Source organism: Equus caballus, chromosome 2, assembly GCF_041296265.1.
Source record: "Equus caballus isolate H_3958 breed thoroughbred chromosome 2, TB-T2T, whole genome shotgun sequence".
In the NCBI taxonomy this organism is placed as follows: domain Eukaryota; kingdom Metazoa; phylum Chordata; class Mammalia; order Perissodactyla; family Equidae; genus Equus; species Equus caballus.
In genome coordinates this window covers 112,749,398-112,775,102 of record NC_091685.1, presented here as the reverse complement: position 1 = coordinate 112,775,102, position 25,705 = coordinate 112,749,398, and the positions used below count along the sequence as shown (strand labels likewise).

Below are 25,705 nucleotides of genomic sequence, written 5' to 3'. Positions count from 1 at the left end.
GGTTAAGTCTGTGTGCTCTGCTTTGGCAGCCTGGGGGTCACAGGTTTGGATCCCGGGTGCCGACCTAGCACCGCCCGTCAAGCCGCGCAGTGGCGGCATCCCACACAAAGCGGAGGAAGACTGGCACAGATGTTAGCTCAGGGACAATCTCCCCCCCACACACACACAAAATACATAAAAACAAAAAGAAATACTTTTATAGATTTTATAAATTTTTTATACTTTTATACTTTTATAGATTTTATAAATCTGTTTATAGATTATCAGCAACAGTCTATTTTTTCCACTCATTTTTCCTTCCATTGCTTGAATTTTGGTATTTCTTGTCAAAACCACAGAGTCTATTGGCTAGCAGTATATTTGTGAAAGTGGAGAATAAATATATTAGTTATACAATAAACCAATGACTAGTATCAGAACAAAAATGTCTGTATAATCAAAACATTTCTAAGTCTATATCTGCTTAATAATCAATACTGCAAAATTATTTTTAAGAATTCTGAGCAATTGGGTTGGATCTCCAAATTAAAAGGAGGTTTCCAATTAAATGAAACAAAAAATAGCAAGAATCACTACTGAAATTAAATAATGGCACACGAAACCTTTGTGCCAAGGGTGATTTCAGAGCTTCTCCCAATTCTTAGGACCTGACTTGAGCTTTGAAATAGCATCAGATTTGGAAGCTAGAAGAGTAGCAATAGGAAACCCAAACTGGTAGATTTCTGAGCAAGGAATTTCTTCCTGTGGTGGTCCCCTAGCCATGATCAGTGCTATTCTGTAGACCAGTCGCAGTTAGCTGCAGAGCTGTGCTGGTATGGAGAAGGACAGGTTTCAAATGACAACATAGCCCACCAGCGACCACCAGGGCTGCCCAAGCACAGATTAGTTCACAACGTATTTATTACCTACTTATTCTTACAGAGTCCTGTATCTTTTCCCTGTGATGTTCTAAATGTCAAGCGAAGAGCACAGATAATAGATGTTAGGAATTCACAGGAAGAAGACATTATTGAGGGTTAGATACTAGTCATATAATAACAAGCTAAAGCCCTCATTCTCATTTTTATAGCTAGAGTTTTAGAAAATTTTAATATAGCAACCGGTGTATTTCAAGGGCACTATAGGATGAGACTCAAAGCACAGGTTTTGGAGTCCTGTGCATCTGGAATCTAATGCCAACGCTAAATCTTACTAACTGTGGAATTTAGGCATGCTACTTAAATTCTCCAAGCCTCAGGCTCCTCATCTGTAGGATAATCTAAGAATAAAACCTACTTTATAGCATTGTTGCGAAGATTAAAACAATGGTTTAAAAGTACTTAGGGTGGTACATTTTAGAGGCCTTTTTTTTTTTTTTTTTTTTGAGGAAGATTAGCCCTGAGCTAACATGTGCTGCCAATCCTCCTCTTTTTGCTGGGGAAGACTGGCCCTGAGCTAACATCCGTGCCCATCTTCCTCTGCTTTATATGGGTGACACCTACCACAGCATGGCCTGCCAAGCGGTGCCATGTCCACACCCAGGATCCGAATTGGCCAATCCTGGTCCGCCGAAGCAGAACATGTGAACTTAACTGCTGCGCCACCGGGCTGGCCCCCAGAGGTCCATTTTTTATTGGGATTTTACATCTGTAGATACTGTCACACAGCATGTTTCTACATGGCAAAGCTCTTATATTTCTCCCCAACTAGACAAAAATCAGTAGATCTTATACACTGACTATAAAATTCTAATTGTGCATACTTTATTTCGTTTCTGAAGGTCATCACGATTCATTTCTATTTCATATAATTATTAGCTTCTGCAACATTGGTTCTGGTAGAATCCAATGGTGATATATAAATGGCCTTATGATATTACTGAATTCTCCAACTCGGGGAGAAAATATCTTTAATATTCATGACAGACCGATATAAAATGGAAAATTATAATTGGGTGGCAACTTGGCTATCATATAGCAATAGATTGCAAAAACACAGATATGCAACAATTATTATGATTAATAGTAAGCCTTTCTAATAAAAGCTCTCCATTTTAGCTGGAACCCAAGAACTTCATTAAAACCAGTGGTTGTGTTTATAATAGAAGCAAAAGAAAAAGCAAGTCGCATAGTTTTCTGATAAACACCTGGACATTTTATTATAGAGTTCTCACTTTTTATCTTTATTCTCTATGATGCTACTGTAAGCTGCAGACTTTGCCACTCCCAGTGCTGTCATGTGCAGCTGTCCAAGCTGTGTACTGCACAACCCTAGGAGGCTCCATTTACATAGACTTGTGAAGTTCACCATCTACAGAACTATACATAGCATCCCTGGCTCCTTTCCTCTACTCCATAGTGGACTCCTTGTACTGAAAAGTAGAATTCTATGATCTCAGATCTGAACTAAATGAGATCAAATTTCAAGTATGGCCTAAAACTGGAATATGGCTCATCTTCAGCTTTTCTGCATAGATTCAAATCTCTGGATATTAACAACTGAGAGTCCCAGGTGAGTGTCATACTGATTTTTAAACATGTAGCAGACATTGCTGACTTTTGTCTATATGTGATGAGAATAGAAGTGGGATTATGGTCATAGTCCAGTTTATACAGCCCACTCCTGGGTGGCGTCATGAGACCATAGAAACAAGCAGTAGAGAGTTTAAGCAGATTCCAGAAAGAAGGAGGAGAATGCTAAACCAAAGAAAAACAAAATAAAAGAGTATTCTTGATTGTGAGTACTTTATAGAGGTGACTTTTCAGTCTTCCCCAGCATACTTGGAGGTGGGTTGTGGGCAACCCTGGCCTAGCTTGGAGTCTGACATTTAGTCATTAGGGAACACAGTTCTGAGCCTTTGGTTTCCTCTGTCTGTCTGCCAGTGACATTTAAAACATCTGTCTAGCAAACGCCACCTGGAATAGTGGCTGTGCATCTGTCCTTTGTAGGAGAACCCCAGAGCTTTGTTGTTGTTGTTATGATACAGCTCTACTTAAAGTTTTCATTTCTAACCCCAGATGGAATACTCACTCTGAGGCTGGAATAGGAACAGAAGCCAGAACTGAGATGCATGCATTTCTGCATTCAAAAGTTTTTTTTTTTTTCTTAAGGAGTTCAATTTAACCCCAGGTGCATCAAATTAAAGTTGTGTACGCAACTCATAGCAGGTCCTCCCCGAGTCGGAATGAATGTATGCTGAATAAACTTCCCCAAAAGATCCCAGTAAAATGTAAACATGAAAGAATGCTCCATACAGCTGTGGCCTTACCAATTGCCTTCTGCTGCACATCTGGCGGAAACTGGTCAGGAGCATACCACTGATAGTCCGGCTGTGTGGAACAATAAAACATTATTGTAGCAATATGGACTTCAAACAGGACATGGAGGCACATTAAAAATATAATTGTCTCGGTGGCTTTTACAATGCAGACAACACAAAAGTAGTTTCTACCCAGACGTGTGGCCAATCTCGCTCATCTCTCTTACCTCCCTCATCACTATCACCATCTCCCGACCCCCTCCTAAAGCTGCTGTGTGTTGGCCAGGATCTCTACTACTTTGGGATTGTGGCATATTTTCTTTCTTTTCAAACAGATGTGTTTTGGATATCTGCAGAAGTATAAACACTTTTGTAAAACTTACTAGAGCCCATAAATCAAACAAAGCAATTTACCATCAACAAAGACTCTTTTTAAAACCCTCACACGGGAGGCAACAGGAAAACCAGGAAAAAAAGAAGAAGTTTAAGGTTTTCTGGTGGTTTAACGAAGAAATCCAAGCCAGTAAGTGGGGACATGGCTTGAGAGGCTCAGGATGGTGAAGCGGGACAGAGCTTCCCCTTGGTACTGTTCCTCTGCAGAAACTAGTCTCTAGATTGCTCTGAGAGTTTAGACTAGAGAGGCAGTGAGAGGGCAGGGCAGACTGGATTCTTCTCTTGGGATTTTCTTCTAGGTTTACACCAGTTAAGAACAGCTGGAGGGCTGGCCCAGTGGCACAGTGATTAAGTGTGCACGTTCCGATTCAGCGGCCAGGGATTCGCCAGTTCGGATCCCGGGTGCAGAGCGGACATGGCACTGTGTGGCAGGCCATGCTGTGACAGGCGTCCCACATACAAAGTAGATGAAGATGGGCATGGATGTTAGCTCAGAGACAGCCTTCCTCAGAAAAAAGAGGAGGATTGGCAGATGTTAGCTGAGGACTAATCTTCCTCAAGGAAAAAAAAAAAAGAACAGCTAGATATTGAACATCAGGGAATATGTCAAACAAGTTGCATGGACTAAATCATAAGCTATAAACTGGAATTTCAAGATACACTTCCAAGGCCCGTATCGCTGCATTTAACCACTTGGCATGGAGCAATTTCAGCTTTACCTGCCCGTGAGGTAGTCTGTCTTCCTGCTCCCAATGCCCCCCTCTGCCTCCTACTTGTCCCCAAGACACAGAGAACATAGACCTTTTGTTCTATTATTCAATTACTTCTTGAAAACAACACAGGAAAATTTCTCTGACAATGAGCCAATAAGGAGCATTTACAGGGCCACCAGACCCCCGAAGTTACCCCTCAATTTCCATCACCTGACAGGACACTAAGGGCCGCTGTATTTAGTACAGTCTGACCCCACTTCACCCCAACTCAGACACCTAGGCTCATGGCTCCTTTTGTCCATGAAAAAGCTAGCAGAGGAAATGAGATCACCTCTGTTTTCTATCTCTTCGTTTATTTTTAGATGTCTCAAATAACACATAGTATAAGTGACGTGAACGTCAGTTTTATATTCCACAAGAGTTGCCAAAAGAAGGTGAAAATACTGTAATTTTACAAACACTATTGCAAGTGCTTCCATTCTGCCTTAGAAATAAGCGTGAAACGTGAAATATTCTTCTAAAGTTAACCCTGGGAGTTTTCATCGATTCTACTGTTAACACCAAGATTTTGTGTAACTGATGACTGCTTGAAAATGTAGGCCATTCTACATGGCTTGGAACTTTTTTCAAATACATGATCTTACAAGTCATAGGGCAAGTTTGATGAGCTTTTATAGTAGGCAAATTTCTGCCTCCTTTCCACAAATGAAGATTTGAAGAAAAGAGTTCCTTTTACTTCTAGATAAACTTGAATGACTCGTTGGTTTTATAGTTAATCTTTGACAAGAATATTTCTCCAATTCCCCAACCTGTGGGAGCTAACTCCTAAGTAAATTTCTATCTCTTTATGTTTCTCACAATCTTAATTTACTTCTACATTCTGAAAAAGAAAAAAATTTAAGGAATGGTAACTGCGTTTGGAGATTCCCAGAATTGCTTCTGGCGAAGACTGAAAAGTCAGCAAATGTGAAGAAAAAGAAAAATGGGGGAGGGTGAGCAGACTGTAGTAACCAGCAACAACACAGAAAGACCCAAATTCTCAGCAGGGCGCTGTGTCACACCAGGGTCAAATAAGAGAAGCTCATTAAATTCTGACATCTTTCTGCCACCCAAAGAGACATTATCTCCTCCCCTGGGAAAGGGCTTGGAGTCACACTCAAATACCAAAGTATGAGAAGTGTCAGGCAACCGAGAGAATCATGCAGTCCATTGATGCTCTGCGAGGAAAATTCCAGTGAAAATCTCAGATTCTTTGCATAATTAAAAATACGATTAATAAAAACTAAGGGGGAGGGAGGTTGTCTGAGCAAATCCAAAATGCAGAAAAATGCATAATTTTTTTCCTGTATAAAGATTCTGTCTATGTAGGCAAATAGAGGGTGGAAACAAGCATCCAGAGCACGGGCAAGGGTGGGCTACAGCTATTGACAAGGAAGGGGCGGGCGCTTTGGGTCTGACTTATTCAGGTTGACTGTCCAAATCAATTCCACTCATAAATAATTGCTCCACTGTTCATTTCATTTTGCCTCGGTAGACACGGCCATAGAGAGCAACTTAAGTGGGTCACATTTTCGTGGATCCTTTAAGAATATCCTTTCAATTCGAAAACGTCAAAAACTATTTTGCACAGAGGTAGCGATACCCGTAGTAGTTCAATATAAGTTTACAACAAAAAAAGGCATCTCCCAGACTGTTTTGCTGGATTCACTTTGCTGTTTTTTATATACAAAAATGTTCTTTTGGTAGAGTCAGGTATGTTATTAAAAACGACACACATAAAATGTTTTATCTTCGTTCAAGGAATTATAGCTCAATTGGATAGCTTTCAGTTAATATAGTGTCCCAAAGATAATTATGGGGTACATTGACCACTGTAACTGCAAATTAGAGGCTGACATGAAAGACAGGCTCTTTCTGTAGACAATATTATGTGCCAAAATCCCAGAATAACAGAGATCATTTTTACCAAAAGAGAACACTAAGCACTTATTTGTTGAAATGAGAGTTCTTACTTACTGGGTGCTTCTGTAGGTCCTGCACAGCCCTGGGCCCCGTTGGAACGCATGGATCCTGCAGGTGGAAACCCAGGCTGCAGCGACAGGTTGGGAAACACATCTGAGGAGAATAAGGCTGTTGATTCATTGGAAGTGGGTGAAACTGGGAAGACACACCGATACTTGCTTCACACAACCCCAAGGTTTGGTTTAAATCCTAAGATTTAGCCTAAACCTGGCATAATCCTAACTCAAAATAGTAGGCGTGTCAATATAGAATCTGGGACTGATACAGGTGGGGCTCACTAGCCAGATTTTACTGAAGATGAAACTACAATTATTTTTCCATTTTGAAGAAACTAGAAACACTTGAAAGGCATACAGAGTTAAGTTTATGTTTCCAAGTTATCTTCACAGAGGGTCCTCGTTTAAGAAGAACCAGCCATTGAGCCATAAAATAAAATAAGCTTCTTAAGTTGCAGCCAGAGACTCCTAAGGCATAACTAAGTCCAGAGAGGAAATTAAGAACTAAGAGAAATAACATTCATTCCTTAAGGCTACTAGAGAACCAGTGGGATAGAATGATTCAGTGCCCAAGAAAATATTCTATTTTCTCAAAAGGCAAACATCTTTGATGTAGTTTCCACTGTAAATTGTGTAAGCAACTGCAGGAAATACCAAGGAAATGTATTTCCCAGGTGTCTGTGGGTCTATGACGGAATCCCCATTTGCATGAACCCACACTAAGGTAACGTTCTGTAAAGCATGTGTTTTTCACGAGCGTTAGGGTCGAGAGGCCTTGGCAGCTTCCAAGCACTCTCTGTCCACTGACATTTTAGTCGAGAATGAAAATCATGGGTTATTCCAGGCCTTCTGTAGCAGAGCCTGAAGATGCCTTTAGCTGGGACCATGGGGAACTGTTGTAATTGGGAATAAACGTGTGGGTGAAAAAGTTGCCATTTCAACCATGACAAGAGGGCTTGGTGAATTTAGGTAAGGATCAACGTACCTGTTTTAATTGTTTTTCTAGTTTTTCTTTCTCCATCTGACAAGCTTTTATCTATGGACAAAATGAAAGCAGTTGTTTATCAAAGAGTTTGAATGGTTAGTTCTAACACTATTCTTGACCCAGCCATCAGTGACCGACTCAGAAGCCCAAGGGGTGAAGCATTGACAGCAGTAATGCCAACAAAAACAGTCAAGTTTGGGATTTTCCAGACATGCATTGGTTCTGTCTTGAAATTCCCAAATGAAACTTGGAAAGTTGGATAGTTTCAAACCGTTATTCCAACCTGTTGGGGCTGTTATAATTCCCAGTTTTAGGCTGATATAGTTAGATACAGTTACAGATATAGACACAGATATGGATATAGAAACAGCTTCCATCATTTAGTGAATGTAATTGGAATTGGTCAGCCACGCTTTCAAAGGCTTCCACAATAAATTTTAGTTTTATATTAACTTTTTTTTTTTAAAGATTGTCCCTGAGCTGACATCTGTTCCCAATCTTCTTTTTTTTCTTCATCTTCTCCCCAAAGCCCCCCAGAACATAGTTGTATATTCTGGTTGTAGGTCCTTCCAGTTGTACTATGTGGGACGCCGCCTCAGCATGGTCTGATGAGGGTGCCAAGTCTGCACCCAGGATCCGAACTAGTGAAACCCTGAGCCGCAAACTTTACTCGGCCACGGGGCTAGCCCAGAAGTTTTACATGTACTTAATACATGCCAGACACTGATCTAAGTGCTTTACATATGATAACTCACTGAATCCTCCCCACACCCCTATGTGATACTTCATATTCTCATCCCTATTCTACAGATGAGGACACTGAGACATGTGATGCTGAGTAACTGGTTCAAAGTCACACTGCTGTACTTTATGGCTTCTCACTATTGAAGGCCCAACCTCATCCAGCAGAGTCACTCACCCTGGGTTCCCTACACACCTGACACACCTACAGAAAGCTGGTTTTTCTTTGACTCTTCAGTCATGCTATTGTCATCCCCACACCCCATGTCCCACACCCTATAAGTCATGGTCAACCGTCCCCTGCTACATGGCACCTTGCCAAGTCCCACCTATCAGAATTATTCTCTCCTTCCTTGGTCGTCCCATTCAGCTTTATACATTTACTATGCAACTTTTTACAGTCCAATATGTACTATGTACAGTCAATGCTCATTATTTGCACAAGTTCTAGAAAGTCACCATGAACACCGAAGTAGTGAATCCTGAACCACTGCTCAAAGGGAAATGCAGCATTAGGTTCCTACCAGCTTCTGGTGATTCCATTTTTCATTAATTGATCAATATATAATCTTATTTTATGTGTGTTGCTGTTAAAAACACCTCATTTAATATATATCGTTGATCCTTTAACATTGAACTCACGGCCAACAGCACTATATTCATCCCTGAATGAAGCTTATCTAACACCTCTGTGTAAGGCACATCACAGCCTTTGTGTGCTTAGCAACACGAGACAGGGCTCCAGCACTATCATTGGGGGTCATTTTAAACAATGCAACCATCGACAAAAAGCACAAAAATGCGAAAACTGTGGCACTAAATAGACCATAAAAAGGACACTTTTTACAGCATGAGAGGTGAGACAAGAATAGCAAGGATCATTTTTTTATTCCCTTACAGCCTATAGCAGAATGCCTTGCAGAAAGAAAGCATCAAAATTACCTTACAAGGAACTGAACGTGGCGTGCTACTTATACAACTAAATGAAACAATCAAAAATGTTCCCTTCCAATAGATGACAATCATTTATGAAATACCTGTGAGACATGACCTGAGCTGGATGTTTTTGTATAGATTTTTTCACTCAAGCCTGAGAACAACTTTGTGGAGTCGTGACGTAGGTATCATTATCTATATTTATGGTGAGTGTACTGAGAGAGGTGAGGTAACTTGTTTTAGAGACAGAAGTTTTAGAGTTATAAGAAACATTTTAGAGATCATCTAGTCCAACTTTGTCACTTTACAGATAAAGAAAAGGAAGCACAGAAAAGCTGACTAACTCTCTCAAGGTCATCATCGATTGTCAAAGCAGGCACCAACAGGGGACTTTTACCCCTAAATCCCTCCTACCCCTGAGTATCCCTAATTAGTTTTTACTTCGCCACACTGCCAACTTATAAATCATTGGCTTAAAACGTCCTTAGTGATAGAATGAATAAACTCTGGTATGTAGGCAACTAGTACCAGAATAATTTGACCTAAAAATTCCTTTTTGGTCAAATGGTCCATTTGGACCACAGATAATATTCTATTCAAATAAGGTAATGCCAATTCTACTAGACTATGCCATTTAATCTGCTGTTAATACATTTAACATGGATTGTTAAACCATCTACCACATCTTTTTGTGAATTCTGTCATCCTTTTACCAGAGTGAAGGAGACTTTTGAAAAATAAATGTTTGGACTATCATTATTTTAAAGAAAATTTTGATGGTTTTAAGATGTCACCAAGATCTTCCTTTAGTTTATAAGCACAGTTATACCCTAGTGTGCTTAGACGATACATTTATTTTGTTGATATCAATCAAAAATTATAGATGACACAGGAATGAAAACTATTTGTGGAACATAGTCTACAACATAAGTAGATGGTTACGTATTCCTGGTTATGTTAAAAACTTCTATAATGGCAAGGACACTGCCAATCTTAGACACAATTTATCATCAGTTTGAGCTTAATGTAATAGAAAGAATAAAATTAAAATATGGCAGGAAATAAAATAATTTCTGCAGTGATAACAAAATAAATTAAGGCAGCTTTGCAGGTAAGACATAAAAATTGAACCAGTAATTTTCTCACCCAGAGTAATCAGAACATTTTCTCACCCACTGTTTTATAAAGTAGGTTGCATGAATTATTTTCAGAAAAGAATTTTATTATATTTTACCACTAATTGATTCCTTCCAATTTCTTAGAAAGGAAATGGTTCTGCCAAATAATTTTTCCATGTAAAATTAGGAATTTCAAGTCAATCCTCGAAAAACATGTCAGAGAAGAAATTAAAGTTAATTCACAATCCACTTTGTATTAGGAAGAAGAAGATGACAAATAGTTTAAAATTTCTTTTAAGACTGAGAATCTTGAAGCTACAGAGCTGTCACAGCATGTGCCACAACAATTTCCTATTTATTGAAAGCTTTGCATGATTTTGCAAATCAAAAATTTTGTGGTTCGTTTTCTTTCCTTAAGCCAAAATTGTGTTAGGTACATTTTTCTCATTAACATCAATATTTATCCATCACGGCAATTTCCCAAGTCTACTTTTAATCTATTCTATTACACTTAATTTTAGTATGCTTACATTTAATATATCCTATTTCAATAAACTGGCTAACATTATCTGGCTTCCTCAAGAGTGCTCCAGGAACATTCAATCTGGGAACCCACTGAACAAAATTCTTGGTTTCACTAGATATATAAATGACATTTAGAAATATGTATGTTTTTAGAAGACAGGAACTTTCCAACACAGCCCTTCAAAGAAAATGACAAGAACTTACAAACAACTTCACTGTACTGGAGTGTTTTGGTTTTAAATTTGAGTGTGAGGTAGTTCAACTCCCATTCCACCAAGATAAATATGAGAAAAAGATCAAAAGAATTGGATTTTATAAAAGACTTTGGAATCCTATTTCTTGTGTAACTACTTAATACACTTAAGTTAAAAGAAATCTCCAGTCATTTTCATCTTCTTACAAGATTGTTTAAGAATGATTTCATCCCAAGTGCTAACCTCTCCAAAAAAAGCCAATGTCAATTAACAGAAGCCGAAAAGTCTTGATTTCCTCTTAAATGAGAAAATAAAAATAAAATACACACGTGCTGGCAAAGATTATTTTGTTTTGACTTATACCTGAGAATTCAGCCTGTTCAACTGGGATTGAGAAGTTTGATTAATTTGCTGTAGCTCCTCCTTCTCTTGATTGAGTCTTTCTCTGTCTGATCGTTCCTTTCTGAAGTCTTCTTCATATATTTGTACCTAGGAAATATTAACTTGCTGTTACTGTCAGCGTCCTTTTCTCTTAAGTCATTGAAATGATTTCAGAAGAGGTGCTATGCAGCCTTGTCCAATCTGAGGCATTCCTATCCTCTTTTCATGAATATTTCTTCATGGTGAGATTCCATCCTGATACATATGACTATAATTTTATCTTTCACATTGTTTAGAGTGGCAGTTCTCAACTCTGGCTCCTTGAGCATGTATCAGGGATTCAGAAGTAAAGTAATAATATGGATATTTTGAAAAAAATTCCCCTCACCCATTATTCTGCTGCATATTCCATTACTATGATAACCCTTACCCTCCCAACCCTGTCCTAGCGTTAAACGTCACTGTACTGTTTGGGAGCTAATTATTCATGCCCAAAACAACACTTTGACATGTGAATACTGCTTGAAGTTCTAAAACACGGTTCACTGACAAGAGATGTTAAGTGAAGCCACTAAATGTTGACATGCAAGGTTTCCAAATATAAATTATAGGTTGAACACAAAATAGAAATGAAAGGCTCATGTATGTGAAAAAGCAAAGCATGATTGTTAAAAGGTATTCACAAGTGTTGCCCTTTATAAGTAATTTTGGGGGTATGTCATAAAAAAAGAAAGAGTAATATTTTAGTGGAATGCATCTCGAGAGGTACTCCAAAGAAACCAGACAAGTAACCAAACCAAAAAGAAAAACAGATTTAATTATTGTTGATTTGAATTGACATAGTGTTGACTGATGGCTTGGAGACCACTACGTGGAGCTACGCAAACAAACGAAACTTAGGGAACGAAGCAAAGGAATTTCTCTAAAACCATGATTTAAATGACAACTTACTTTGGAAACTCCTAGCTGCTTTTTGTCTATTCACACTAATGCATGTTGTACCATCATCACCCACAGTGCAACAAATTTTAACTAGAGGTTTATCACTTTTAAGTCAATAAAAATAGAAGGAAATGTAACAGGCAAGAGAGGAAGAAATGCAACATTTAATATAGATGTAGATGCAGATATAAATATTGAATTTTAAGGCTTTATCCACCAGAAGCATTGCAAGGGAACTATACCCAGCCAAGCTCACATTTTGTTTGGGGTTTTTTTTTTTGGTTGAGAGCTGAGGTTCAATTCCAGACACAGTTAAACTAATGCTCTGTAAACAATTTCCAGAGGCATTTGAACTGGGAGAAGCCTATCTGATCAGAGCTGAACACTTTATCACACACAACAGTGATAGTGATCTCATGACTTTAGTCAGCTGGCCAAGATTCTAGCTCAGTTTCTTCATAAATTAAATCCTTTAGTGTTTCACATGGTACTTAGTGATGTAATGATTGTGGGTGCCCAACTAGAAATGTGTGTCGTTAAAATGTGTACGCAGAAAGTTAGCAAAAGAGCCACACAAACACTAAGGAGATGGGTTCTGGTAAAAGAATTCCTGTCATTGTCTGTATCAAATATAAACTAAACCATTACCATAAACTCCATGTCTAAGAGTGACTCTCTCACATGTGGTGTGCATTATGTGAGAGCATCGAAGATGATTCAAGTGTCTGAACATAAGCACTGCTTTTTTTGGAGGAATCCTGGCTAGCATCAATGGTACTTTAGGGGTGGAGAATTTGGCAGAGCTTTAACACTCTGACTACTACCCCATTCCCCTAAAGGGTTTATTTTTAAGCTATATATTTGATCCTGAATGTAAGAGAGCAGATCATTCAAATGCAGTTGATAGAAAAAGAAAATCCACCTTTACCATCAAGTGCTCTGACTTTTTTAGATTTACAGATAGGCTATTTCCTATGAAGTAATAACTAAGTAACAACAACAGTATCACAATTGCTCAATTCTTCCATGTATTGCAGCAAGAATCCTTGTCATTGGCACTTGTTCAGAGCAAAACAGCCAATGAAGCATACCCAGGGACATCAGAAAAATAAGACTTCCCAGCCCTGTGTTCTATGACACCCTCATGCCCATTGCTAATGTATTACAGACAATGTGTGCTTCACGGATCAGAATTCCTACATATATCCCATATTTATCGATATCACCACGAACTGTTCCAGCCCTTTACCTACACTGCTTTATCTAACCTCTCACAAGAAAGGAGATATGATATGCATGGGTGGCCCCTCAGCTAAGTCAGCTCCAGCTGGTTGAACTAAATTTAGACTCAAATAGTTTAGGCAGGGCTCTATCCCCACAGCCCTGTGCGGCTGATACATGCAGAAGCTAAGAGAGGGCAGCCTTTATTCTGGCTGTCCACTTGACAACAGTGAGTGAGGTGGAGGGGGTGGGGAGGGCGAAACCATTGCGCATCAGTAAATTGCTAGGTGGTGCCATCCATGAGTTGGGTAGATGAACAGATCTGTCTCTTCAGTGATTATGAGCAATGCAGAGTATTCCCTTTAAAACTGCCCTCATTGTTCAAAAGCCTGGAGGACAGCAGCCACAGAATAACAGCCAGTTGCTACCATTTTCTGAAAAGGTCCAGACTTTGGGTTAATAGTATTTCCAAAATAAATCACGTCTACACAAATCTCTCTAGACCCAGTGTCAAGAGAATCTCAAGGAAAGGTTAATTAATATGCCCTTCTTTTAACTGTATGATCTTGGGCAAGCCATGTAACCCATCTGAAACTCAATTCCCTCTTTTATAAAGTGTATGTTGGGCTAACTGATCTATATTCTCCCATCAAGCTTTAAAATTAGATAATTCTAATGAAAATAAATGCAAAAATCTGTGACATATTTTGAACAGCAAAGCTTCCAAAATGTCCAAAGGAGCATGAGCAAAGGGATCTACATTCTCCACATGATCGTGCCACTTTCAACTTCTCACCTGCTGTTTGAGAACTTCCATTTCTGTTCTCATCTCCTCATGGCAGCACTCCATTTCAGACTTTCCCAAACAGTCCTCAGGACATGAAGAACACTTGATATTCAAGGCCTCCTGAAGAGCCTATGTTTAAGATAAGTACATAGTTGATCTAAGAGTTACCACATCCTACGAATTCCCCTATAATTCTTGCAATCATCTCAAATGCACCTGCAAAGTAGAATTTCATTTTTAATGCTACTTTCATGACTGAATAACTTTCTTCTTTCTGATTTTCTAGCATAGATCTATTTTTTTTCCCCAGAATCTCTGTCTTTTCTTCATGATGATGCTTATGCTATTCAGCTCTCATTGGCTTTCAAAAAATGTTTTTTTCTTTTAAAGATTTTATTTTTTTCCTTTTTCTCCCCAAAGCCCCCCGGTACATTATTGTATATTCTTCATTGTGGGTCCTTCTAGTTGTGGCATGTGAGATGCCGCCTCAGCGTGGTTTGATGAGCAGTGCCATGTCTGCGCTCAGGATTCGAACCAATGAAACACGGGGCCACCTGCAGCGGAGCGCGCAAGCTTAACCACTCAGCCACGGGGCCAGCCCCCTCAAAAAATGTTTTAAAAAACTATTTTATTGAGGTCATATTGGTTTATGACATTGTGTAATTTCAGGTGTATATTATTATATATCAGTTTCTTTACAGATTGCATCTTGCTCACCCCCAAGAGTCTAGTTTTTTGCCATCATCATACATATGTGCCCCTTTACCCCTTTTGCTCTCCCCTGCTCAACTCTCATTGTTATTTCAGAGGGCTCTGACGTCGAGCCCCCTCCACCGAACCAATCATGAAAGGAAAACATATCTTCAGGCTTTCTCTAGATCTTCTGCTTCAATCAAATATACAGTCTATCAATAATGCTCAAACTTTAGGGAGCACCAGAATCACCTGGACAGGGAGCAAACGTGCCCATCTCTGGACACTATCCGCCCCCAGAGACCCTCAATCAGGCGGTCTGGGGATAAGGTCGGAGAGTCTGTCTTCCTCAAACGCTGATGCTGCTAGTCTCAGATGACATTTTGAGTAGTATTTTGCTATATAACCATGTCCCCAGTCGGAGAGGGAAACCCACAGCAATGTGAACCCGACAGATTCACTATCCGCTAGAGATGCTGCACTGCTGCTCCTGTACCCTTCCTCCTCGCCATCCCGTGCCTGCCCAGCTACAGTCACATTTACTATCCAGTAAAACATCCATTAACTCAAGACAGGGTGGAAGGAGTACTCTGCTTTCCTGACATCCAGTACAACCTGGTGTTTTCACCTTGAGGTGAGGAGGTGAAAGACATTAAGAGACACTTAGATTCACCGACAAGATTATCATCCTTCTCATTAGCGCATGGTGGTCTTACATATACTATAGTTTGACAGATATAAAAGACATTTCCTCTCTTCAGAAGACCTTGGTTCATGATGAGTTCAATAAAATGGCTGCCAAAAATTGTAATACAACACACCACATCCTGGTCCGGTCCCAGAGCCCACCCACGGTATGGCTACTTGCTCATTATCGAATGAGTCTTCTATACAAATAGAAAAGGTTCACTTTCAGGGCTCCAAGAACTCATTTCCTTGGTGAGAATTTCTTTAATAGTTTCAATGATGTTTGTTTGATGATACTATTAGTAACTCACATCCCTGCATTACTAAACATCATGTTCATAAAGGTAGGAAAATAAAAGCAAATTTATGGGCTCGAATATGTGTAGACAGACTAGAAATTTCCCAATAGAATATCTTATAGTCTACGGATACTGTCTAGCCTGATGTAAATATCATTTTTCAGGAAGTTGTGTAAGAGAAACAAGAACTTTCTTCCTTCTCCAAGAAGAATTTAAAGAAACAACAAAAGTTGTTTAACAATTTGTTTTGTTAGAATTTGTTGCTAAGCTATATAGTTATAGAAAGTATCGTAAGAGTTATAATTTAAAAAAACGTGTTAGTATTAGCCGAGAGAATCTAGGGTGGGGAAGCCAAGCGAGTCAAGACAATTAAATATGCTGCTTCTGTATCCTATACTTATGAATAGACTATTTTTGTGGGTCTTGTCATATTTGAATTTCCTGGTGTACTTTTCATGCTATTTAGGCTTCTAGTAATTTTGCAAATGAGTCATAAATGAAAGGTGAATCTAATAGACGTTTATTCCACCTTGGGGTTTTCCAATTTCCTTGAACAAACACCTGTAACCTATTCTAGAACAGTAATTTACCATCAGCACAGATATGCTAAACAGATCTACACATCTCACAGTGGTGAGATGTTAGACAAATTACTTTTGCCCATGGGTGGCACTGGCTGACTAGCCTCAGGTAATTTCTCTCACTTTGGTTAGACATCTGGCTTCTCTTCAAGAACTTGATGAAAACAATGCCCTTGGGTATTTCCTTCAAAGCAAATATGTTGAATTGAGTGCACATAGTTGTGTGAACTTCTGAGAACCATATGTTAATTACTAAACTGACACGCTACAAATTTCTGCCGAGTGAATGGGCCAGCAGACAGTCCACTTGTGCAAGTCGGGTGGGCCCCGATTTCCACGCTGTGATGGTCACTGAGCACAATCAGCTACCCAAATCGACATTTTGAGTAACTTCTATTTATTACAGTGGTAAAAAAGAAAAGAAAAATCTACAGTCTAAAATAGAAAAATAATTTCTTACATTTCATTAGACACAAATACATGAGCTAAATGAGAAATAATTCTTATCCTAGCTCATCACTTTATATCTACGTTTTCTAAGTGACAGTTTAAGGTATAGATGTCTGGGATGAAATCTTTCTGGCTTGAAGCACCTTTTTATTTTTCCTCACTACTCATAAGTAATGTCTTATGCCGGTTAAAGCGTGAATCTTAGGGCCAGAATTGACTATTGCACACACTATGTACTAGCTAATTTAATTAATTAATTGATTCAACCATTCACCCGTTCAACAAATATTTAAGGACATACTATGAACAAGGCCCTGTTCTAGGCACTTGGAATGCAGGAGTGAACAAATGAGAAAAACTCAGGGACACATTATGACAGTTGTCTTTGAGAGTCCCTTCCCCCAAATAAATATATATGAAAATTATATTTTTTAACTGCATTCTCTTAAAGATGAATATATTAATATTAATATGAAAATTTGTTGTTGTTGTTGTTGAGGAAGTTTGCCCTGAGCTAACATCTGTGACAGTCTTCCTGTATTTTGTATTTGGGTACCCACCACAGCATGGCTGCTGATGAGGGATGTAAGTCAGCACCTGGGAACCAAACACGGGACACCAAGGCAGAGGGCACCAACTTAACCACTAGGTCAGGCCAACCGCAAAAACGTTTTTTCAACATCAAAGTTCATTTTTTTCTTCTGATTTTAAGAGAAATGAAACATATTAATGGGCCACTAAAAGTATTGTGGGCCCTCAACACTGTGCCTACAAATGCCTGACAGAGAAGTTGACCCTGCAAAAAACCTATCCTCATAGAGCTTACAGTCAAGATGGGGAGACAGGAAACAAATAAGATAATAAATATGAGATATTAAACATACATTAGCAATAAATTTCAAAGAAAAATTAAAAAAATACTAGAGGTGGAGTCCTTTATACAAAAATCCTCTTTGGGAAGGTGACTTTTGTATAAAGATCTGAATTTTGCTCAAGTCAGTTTTTCTCATTGAGATTTTATGATTATAATCATAAGAGTTATAAAATTTTTACTAACTTCCAAAAAATTTTTGCTGACTATAAATACAGATACACAAAAATGAAGGGTGCATACGGACATGAGCAAAAAACCAGAGTTCTTGGCTGTTCTAATTTCTACAGGCCTTATATCCTTATGTCTACATTTAAAGAAGTAAATTAGAGGATAAAAGAAAGTTTATCAAACAATATATCAAAAATGGGAGAGATTTCAAATATAATCTCAGTAAATGTTAGTTCCTCTGATTGATTTGTGGAGAATTTCTAGCAGAGAATAAAAGGGAAAATTCATTTGCCCTGAGTTTGTATCTCTGAACGTTGTTTTTCTCTCTGAGAGGATAGAGAAGTAAATTGTTTTCAAAGTCAGTCTCCACTTTCCCATTTTCTTCTGAATAACTTGTCCCACAAACAGGTCAAATACAGCATTGCATTTGTGAAGCACCTTGTCAACTATACACATACATGCTTAACACTTTGGGGATCTTTAAATGACACCTGTGATCACTAGTTAACTACAACATGGCACAGTCCAAAATACAGGCATTGAGCACGTTTTCAAGGCCAGTCAATCACCTACTCTTGTTTTAGAAGCAATTTCTATAACTTTGGTTAAGAAATATCTAGCTATCTAGATATCTCTAGAGATGCCTATCTCAACTCAAGCATAAGCTGCAAGTACTCCTGTGGGCCACATATGACGTGGCTCTTGGAAAGGCAACAGCAAAGGATTTAACTTTCTCCCTGAACAAGCCAGTGATCGCTTCCCCAGAAAATTAAGCTATTCGTCTGTAAAACAACACGTATACACACAGACACTCATGCATCATCCTTCTGCAGCATTTCACAGGTAGGTCCTCTGAATAGTTAAATTGGAGCAAAGGCATTAAACCACTTGGGTTTTCCTAATGGACGTACTCCCCCACCCCCACCCCGGCCCTCCCTCCCCCCATTAAAGGTGAGTTTTAGGCTTGTTCTCAGGAAGGCAGCCCTCTCAGCCTTGGGGTTGGCATTTAGCATGCTTCCATAGAGTATACATCACGCCCAGCTCCAAAGTGACGATTTTAAAGAGCAGCCTGTTTCCTCAGGAAACTTCTGCGGTTGACCAAGAGATACGCTACTGTTCGAAAACACCCACTTGCTTTATGTGGTTCTTCGAACTAAAAAAGTGTTCTTACTGTTTTCTATAATTTCTCCTCATGTCTCTTTTCCATGATGATTCTTTGCATGGGCATGGATTCCTGAAGCCTCCTTAGCCAAGTATGGCTGAAAGATGCAGACAGGAGTCATTTATAAAATTATCGAGAAGCTCCTGCGCAAGTCCCCGGGCCCGGGAGCCACACTGCAGCGTAGATTTTGTCGTGACTCTCAGTCAGGAATGTGCTCCTCATACAGGGACCTCTCCCCCGATCTCCCAGCCGGACCGGGCCTCATACCTTATTGAGGCGTTTTATTTCACATTCATAATGCTCCTTCTTCTTGTTCGCGAGAGCGTTTTTTTCCTTCAAGAGCTTATTTTCTTTCTTCAATTCGTGTAATTCTTCATTGAGACTCTCCTTTTCCTTCTGAAGTAAAGAGCAAGAAAACAAAAGCAAAATCAATAAAATTCACATGAGATGATATTGTAGGAATACTTCTGAAATACAGTAAGAACAGGACCTGCTGGATTTTCATACAACATTCCATCTGAGCAATATTCTGTGGGTGGAGGATGGGGTTAGGATAGAGGAAACCTTCCTTTTATCCCTACTGCCACTAACTCTTGTGATCCCAGAAGAAGATACCAAAACCCCCAATCTTCTCGTTCAAAGGTCAAATGGGTCATCAGAACAAGCTAGCTCCCATGTACAAGGTGACGGGTAAGTGACTCGGTAAAAGTAACTGAAAGTTGTAAAAAGAAAAAAGTGTCATTGCAACAAAAAATACTAAATATCTTGCACCCCAGTCCTGCATCCTTCTGGAATGGAGAGAGGGAGAAAAGAAGGTAAAACTTCAGGCAAAAAAGACCCTTTGGAGCACTGTTTTGTTGTGATCATTACTTTTAAAAGGCAGAAATCAGCTAGGCCAACTGCCACCAGGCTACCATGTTTCAGATCACCTTCAAGGAATCCAAGGGCAGCCTGGTGACATAGTGGTTAAGTTTGTGTGCTTGGCTTTGTCCGCCCAGGGCTCACGGGTTTGGATCCTGGGTGTGGACCAACCGCTCATCAAGCCATGTTGTGGCAGTGTCTCACATACAAAATAGAGGAAGATTGGTGCAGATGTTACCTCAGGGACAATATTCCTCAAGCAAAAAGATGAAGATCGGCAATAGATGTTAGCTCAAGGCCAATCTTCCTCACCCTCCACAAAAAAGTGAAAAGAAAAAAGGAATCCAGTGTTTTAAATAATTGAAACAAAGTTAGTTGCTCAGACACTAACAGGCTCTGGATTCAGACAGCATCTGAATATTTATATATTATTATATATTATTTTACATATTATATATAATATATATTGTATATCCAGTTTTATATTCTGAATAGAAAACTTTTTGTGGAGTGAATTAGATTCTTAATGAGATGGAGATTTTAACCTGGTAAAAGAAATATTCCAGAATTTAGCTAAATCAAAATGAGAAAATAGTTAATGTATATGTTAATGTATGATATTTTAGTAATTAATATTTCCCAATACAATAATGAGATTTAAGAAATCTACTTTTGGGGATTCGTTTCCTTTAAAAGTGAAAACATTTCTATTTTCTTTTATTTAAATAGAGAGCCTATACGCTTAGAAAATGAATCAATCATTTTCTAATTTAGCATAATTTAAGAGAAAATTACTTCAACTAGAAAATGGTCCCAAGTGCATGAGGGAAAATTGCCACGATTCCTGGTCAGGGTGAAAATGGAAAAGGAAAGGGTGGCTGCATGGCACAGAGGGAGGGGGTCAGCCTCGTTTTCCTCTGACTCGCTGTGGCAAAGATGTCCTTAGCAAGATAGGAAAACCCGGACTGACACCGTCTGAGGGTTTTAGACACTGCCTTAAGATTCGTGCCAGTTTTAAAACACAGCCAAAACCTGGCAACGTCAGTCATAAGACTTCACTCGAGAATATTCACACTTCTTGTTTTTTCTTAACATACCTAAAAAAATGAGAGACCCTTAAGGTTTTCCTCCCACTTTTTTTTTTTCTGCAATATTCATTAAGTCCAATAACTGAAAGTAAAACCAGGAATCCTCCTTAGGAGAAACTGCCTCCTCAGCGGCCACAGTGCATTTTCCCATGTACCAAGTTATCAATTTTTGCAAGCCATCTGACCTCTACTCCTCAGCTTTCTCATCTTTAAGATGGGTAAAATATTTTCCTTCCAGGTGGGCTGAGAATGTCAAATCAGATGGTGAGGCTGAAGTACTTTATAAAATGTTATACTTTTACGATTACAAAAGCAATAGCTATTTGCAAAGCTCTCTGTAACCTGAAAAGCAGCTATACGAATGCAAGGTATTGCCATATTACTATTAACTAATAAAAATAATAATTATGAGTAAAAGCAAAAGAAAAAAAATTAATTTCCTCCTAGGCTGAAATGCCCTGGAAAGATAGCAAAGCTACGGATCAGCTCTCTGCTGGCGGTGCCCGGCAAAGCGTGGCTTGCCTGTTTGTGCAACAAAGGAGGAAGCGAGAGGGCATCTCCTTCCCTTTGACTCCAGAGAAGGGGCCCTTATCTACGGCTTTGGGGCCTTGCGTAACCACTACACCCTCGCACAGTGGTCTCTGCTCGGCAGACTTGATTTTCCTAACAGTAGGTTTTGAGCAGCAACCCCGCCCCCGGCTGGCGCTCGGCCCGCCCACCTCCTCGCGCCGTCGCCGCTCCCGGGCCGCGTCGCGCTGCCCGTCGCTCTCTCTCTGACTCTGCTGCCGCTCCTTCTCGTGTGTGCTGAGGCATCTTTCTGCGGCGACCAGTTTCATTTGCAGCTCTGCGACCTGAGGAAGTCGTTCACAGGCAGTTGCAGGTCCCTCTTCGGAAGCCCACACACCCCGAGATTTATTCCCAGACCATGCCCTTGGGGACAGAAACGCCCCACACCTGGGCGTCCCCAGAGGAGAGGTTCTACTTTCCACCGCCCCTAACAAAGATCAGGATATTTGCATGTAAAAAAGGAGCTTCCGCTGCCGGATAAATCAAACACCAAACAGCCTCCAGCTCTTTCCTCCCTTCTCTAAACCCCACCACTTCCAGGGAGTATAGACTTAGCCCCTAGACTGGGGAGCTTCCATGCTTGTCATTCTCTTCTCAACCCTCAAGAGGCTCCGTGCCTGATCTGATGCTAGGGGTCGGGGATAGGCAATGTGCCTACACCAGAGCGGACCTGGCCTTTAACTCATCAGTAACCTGCAGTGCTTGACCTGCTACTAAAGGCCAGATTAGAGGTCAGAGTGACAACGTCCAGTGAAAGAAGGCTTGGAGACGGTGCTTCATCAGAAATGAGAATTACACCCATTGTTAACCCCAGGTCTGCACACATCTGCAAGTCATTCAGGAAGGCAGCTTCGACATTTTCTCTGGGATCATGGTCTTTAAAGTTGGAGACCCCAGAGCTGCCCAGACTGAATATTACAAGGTGGTCTGACCATGGCCTTCTGTAGTAGGAACAGTGTCCTGCACTTTCTAAATTTAATACTTCTGTGTATCAAAATGGGGAAGAAAAGAGCAATACTGCTATATTACTCACTTGTGGTCAGATTTCTTAATGCTGAATTATTTAGGAGAATTTACTTTCTCTTTTCTCTCTTTGAACATGGAATGATTTAAGATTATAAATGGATTTTTACATATTAAAAGATATTTTCTCCAAAAAATTTCTTTCTCATCTGCTTCTTGATATTGGACTTGCTTTAGAGAGAAGCTGGGACACCCGTTTTCTCTCCCACTTTCACTGTTAGCACTGTTGTTTCTTTATCTGTGGGAAATAGCCCTTGCTGTCTAATTAAAGAATTAGAACTAGCCTGGCATAAAACATTGTGAACTTTAAACCATATCTCACCTTGCATGTAACCTTGTGTGTTTATGACACTAGCAACAAGGCCGAGGCCAAGATACTCTGTGAGCTGTGATAAAGGTGCATAAAAACTCTAGAAACATCTCTAGAGGCTATTTTTAGTATCTTTCTTTTGCCAAGCTCAAGATGATTCACTGATACCGTTCATTAATCTTCAGCACCAAGAGGCCAATAATGCACTCAGCAGCCTCCCCCCCATCATTTTCAGCGGTTGTCTACCCACAGATCTCCTTTAGCTGAAATCAACGAGAATCTTCACATACTTGGCCCCACCAGATTATTGATTAAAAACAAATACCCAACAGAGAGAAGTTTTTACCTTTCTTTTATATAACTCTTTCATACTTCTAAATTGCTGATCCCATTGCTGGTTAACTTCCAGGAGCTGAAATTATCGAAATTTGGTAAATCAACAAAGGATTCTGTCCATTTGGAAATTTGGCCAAAATGAAGTCACTTTTTGCGGTTGCTGAGATTTTGGAAGCCATGGGTGAAGACAGTATTCCTTCCACCAAGTTCTGGCTGGGCTGAGATGACTTAACTGAACACACTCTCCCCTTTTCATAATTGATTCACATATGAAAAACTATTAAGTCTTAGGTATATCCTAACTACTCAAATGAAGGGTTTATCAACAACATTTAACTTTGCTTGGTTATTGGAATTTGCATCTTCTTTGTTTAATCCAACCATAATCTGGTAAAAATGTGTAAGTACTGATGATTTTCTATAAGATTTATTAATATACAAAGGGTCTTTTTCCCATCATTTCCATATTTTTCTATGTGCTTACACTGATGATTTCAATGAACTATTTCTTCCAGCTTTGGAAGAGTAGTTTATATTAACAACTTCCAAACTCCATTAACTGATCATCATTTGTTTGCAGTACTGTGCTTTTTAAAGTCAACACATGATTTGTAATATATACTCAACAAATAGATAATATCACCCTTTTGAAAGTACAGATTTTCAAAGAATAATAGTTTTGTCATAAAACACTGTTTAGAAATAATGTAAGTTGCAACCAATTTGGAAGTTTTTAAACTATGTGCTAAATAGAAGGAAGAAAGAACACTATGACCTGTGTTGTAGTTTTGTCGTAAGGGAAGTCTGCAACTTCCTACATCAAGAGAAATTCCAACACTTTTCAATATGGGACAGATGCTCAGAAGACAGTCAAAATGACTAAAAAATTTCAAGACTTTCTCCTAATTACAAAACAAAATATCTAATCTAGAAAGGCAGTTACTAGGTAAATCTTTTTTTTTTTTCTGCTTTATCTCCCCAAACCCGCCCTGCACATAGCTAGGTAAATCTTATATTGGAAATAGACATGGGTATTTAGTGTAAGACTATATAATATTGTTATATAAAGATAGCAGATCTGTTGGCATTTTAGAGATTAAAATTTCTTTGCTGTGGTAACATTACTCTGCTACAGTAGAGTAATTTTCCAGAAAGGCACAATACTTTATGCAGTATCAAAGAGAAGTAGAAAGCATCATAGAAGAGAACATGAAGGATGTAATATATAGAATGATTTAGAAGAATTACAAAGTCGATATCATAGTGCTAAAATCCTTACACTTTTCACCTCTTACTCTGTCAAGAAGAATAAAGAGATTCTAACATTCTTTTGACTCAGAAAAACAAATTCAAAACAACACCCATCACATTCCCAATGATATTTTAGAAACAAACATTTTTTATGATAAAGCTTCTTAACCCCTATGAGGTTGGATGCTTAACTCATGAAGTCATAGCACCTAAGTCCACTGAACTTAAAGTCTTTGACAGTATAAGCTTCAAGGTGTGTCAAGTTGCAAGACATAAAGGGCACAAGTGATAATCTCATATGGTCCAAGTGGAGGAAACATCTAAGTTTTGAGAAAACTGAGATTATAATAATCAGATTTCTGACTCTGTCATTTTTCATTCATTTGCGCGAACACTGAGAGACTAAGTAAGAGATATATAGGCGAATAAGAAAAAAGCATGTACTCTCAAAATAATGCAGTCCAGTATCCTAGAGATAAATACTGTGATCCAAGAACAAAAATAAAAGGTACCAGGTGATTCACTCTGTTTTATTCTCAGCATTAATCCATGGCACATGTTGCTTTAACTAATATTTCTAAATTACCTCTTTTCTTTGTTTTTCCAAGCACCTTATCTTTTCCTCAAGAGGATTTGTCAAGTTCTTTCTTCTTGATGATTGAGTCCACTTTAAAAAAAAAAAAAGAGTGAAACAAAATAGTCTAAAAAATAAACAAGAGAAATGCTGCCCTTCACAAGCTCCATGTATTTGGTCAACTCTCATGTTGTGATTTATAAAAAATATCTTATTCTAGCAGTAACAATCTTCATGATATAGCCCTTCATACAGACCTGTTGATGAATACGATTTATATTATATTTTAGACTCCTTTATATGAATTAAGTACCAAAATAATTCTCTAATAAATTATAAATGTATCTATATAATACTTAAGCAAGAAATGAGGATTTCATGAATTTGGATTTCAATCCTTTTCCAAGAAAATGAAAATTCAGAGTATAATGCATATAGAAATTGGGTCAGTTTCATGGACATTTGTTAGGTATTTACATAGTAAACATTTCTTAAAAATCATTTTTGTAGGTGTGCCCATGATCTGAAGAGCGGTCCTGGGGAAAGTCAGAGGAGTGATAGAACCATCAAGAAAAAAAAGACTAAGACA

General features: G+C 38.9%; 1 protein-coding gene across 7 annotated transcripts in view; it reads right to left on the bottom strand.

Annotated features, from left to right (window-relative positions):
* The window catches only part of TNIP3 (TNFAIP3 interacting protein 3), a 100,243-nt gene that overhangs the window by 5,480 nt on the left and 69,058 nt on the right, over nucleotides 1–25,705 (bottom strand). For 5 of the 7 annotated variants that reach the window (XM_070259690.1, XM_014737997.3, XM_070259694.1 and 2 more), the window contains 9 exons: nucleotides 25,129–25,209; nucleotides 23,302–23,367; nucleotides 21,775–21,906; nucleotides 19,374–19,502; nucleotides 14,202–14,321; nucleotides 11,225–11,350; nucleotides 7,348–7,398; nucleotides 6,361–6,459; nucleotides 3,248–3,308 (listed from right to left, as the gene is read on the bottom strand). In XM_070259690.1, the coding sequence (XP_070115791.1) occupies nucleotides 3,248–3,308; nucleotides 6,361–6,459; nucleotides 7,348–7,398; nucleotides 11,225–11,350; nucleotides 14,202–14,321; nucleotides 19,374–19,502; nucleotides 21,775–21,906; nucleotides 23,302–23,367; nucleotides 25,129–25,209 (865 nt within the window). Of the gene's footprint in view, nucleotides 1–3,247; nucleotides 3,309–6,360; nucleotides 6,475–7,347; nucleotides 7,399–11,224; nucleotides 11,351–14,201; nucleotides 14,322–19,373; nucleotides 19,503–21,774; nucleotides 21,907–23,301; nucleotides 23,368–25,128; nucleotides 25,210–25,705 lie in introns of all 7 variants that reach the window. The other 2 variants (XM_023636623.2, XM_070259692.1) reach the window with 1 other exon arrangement.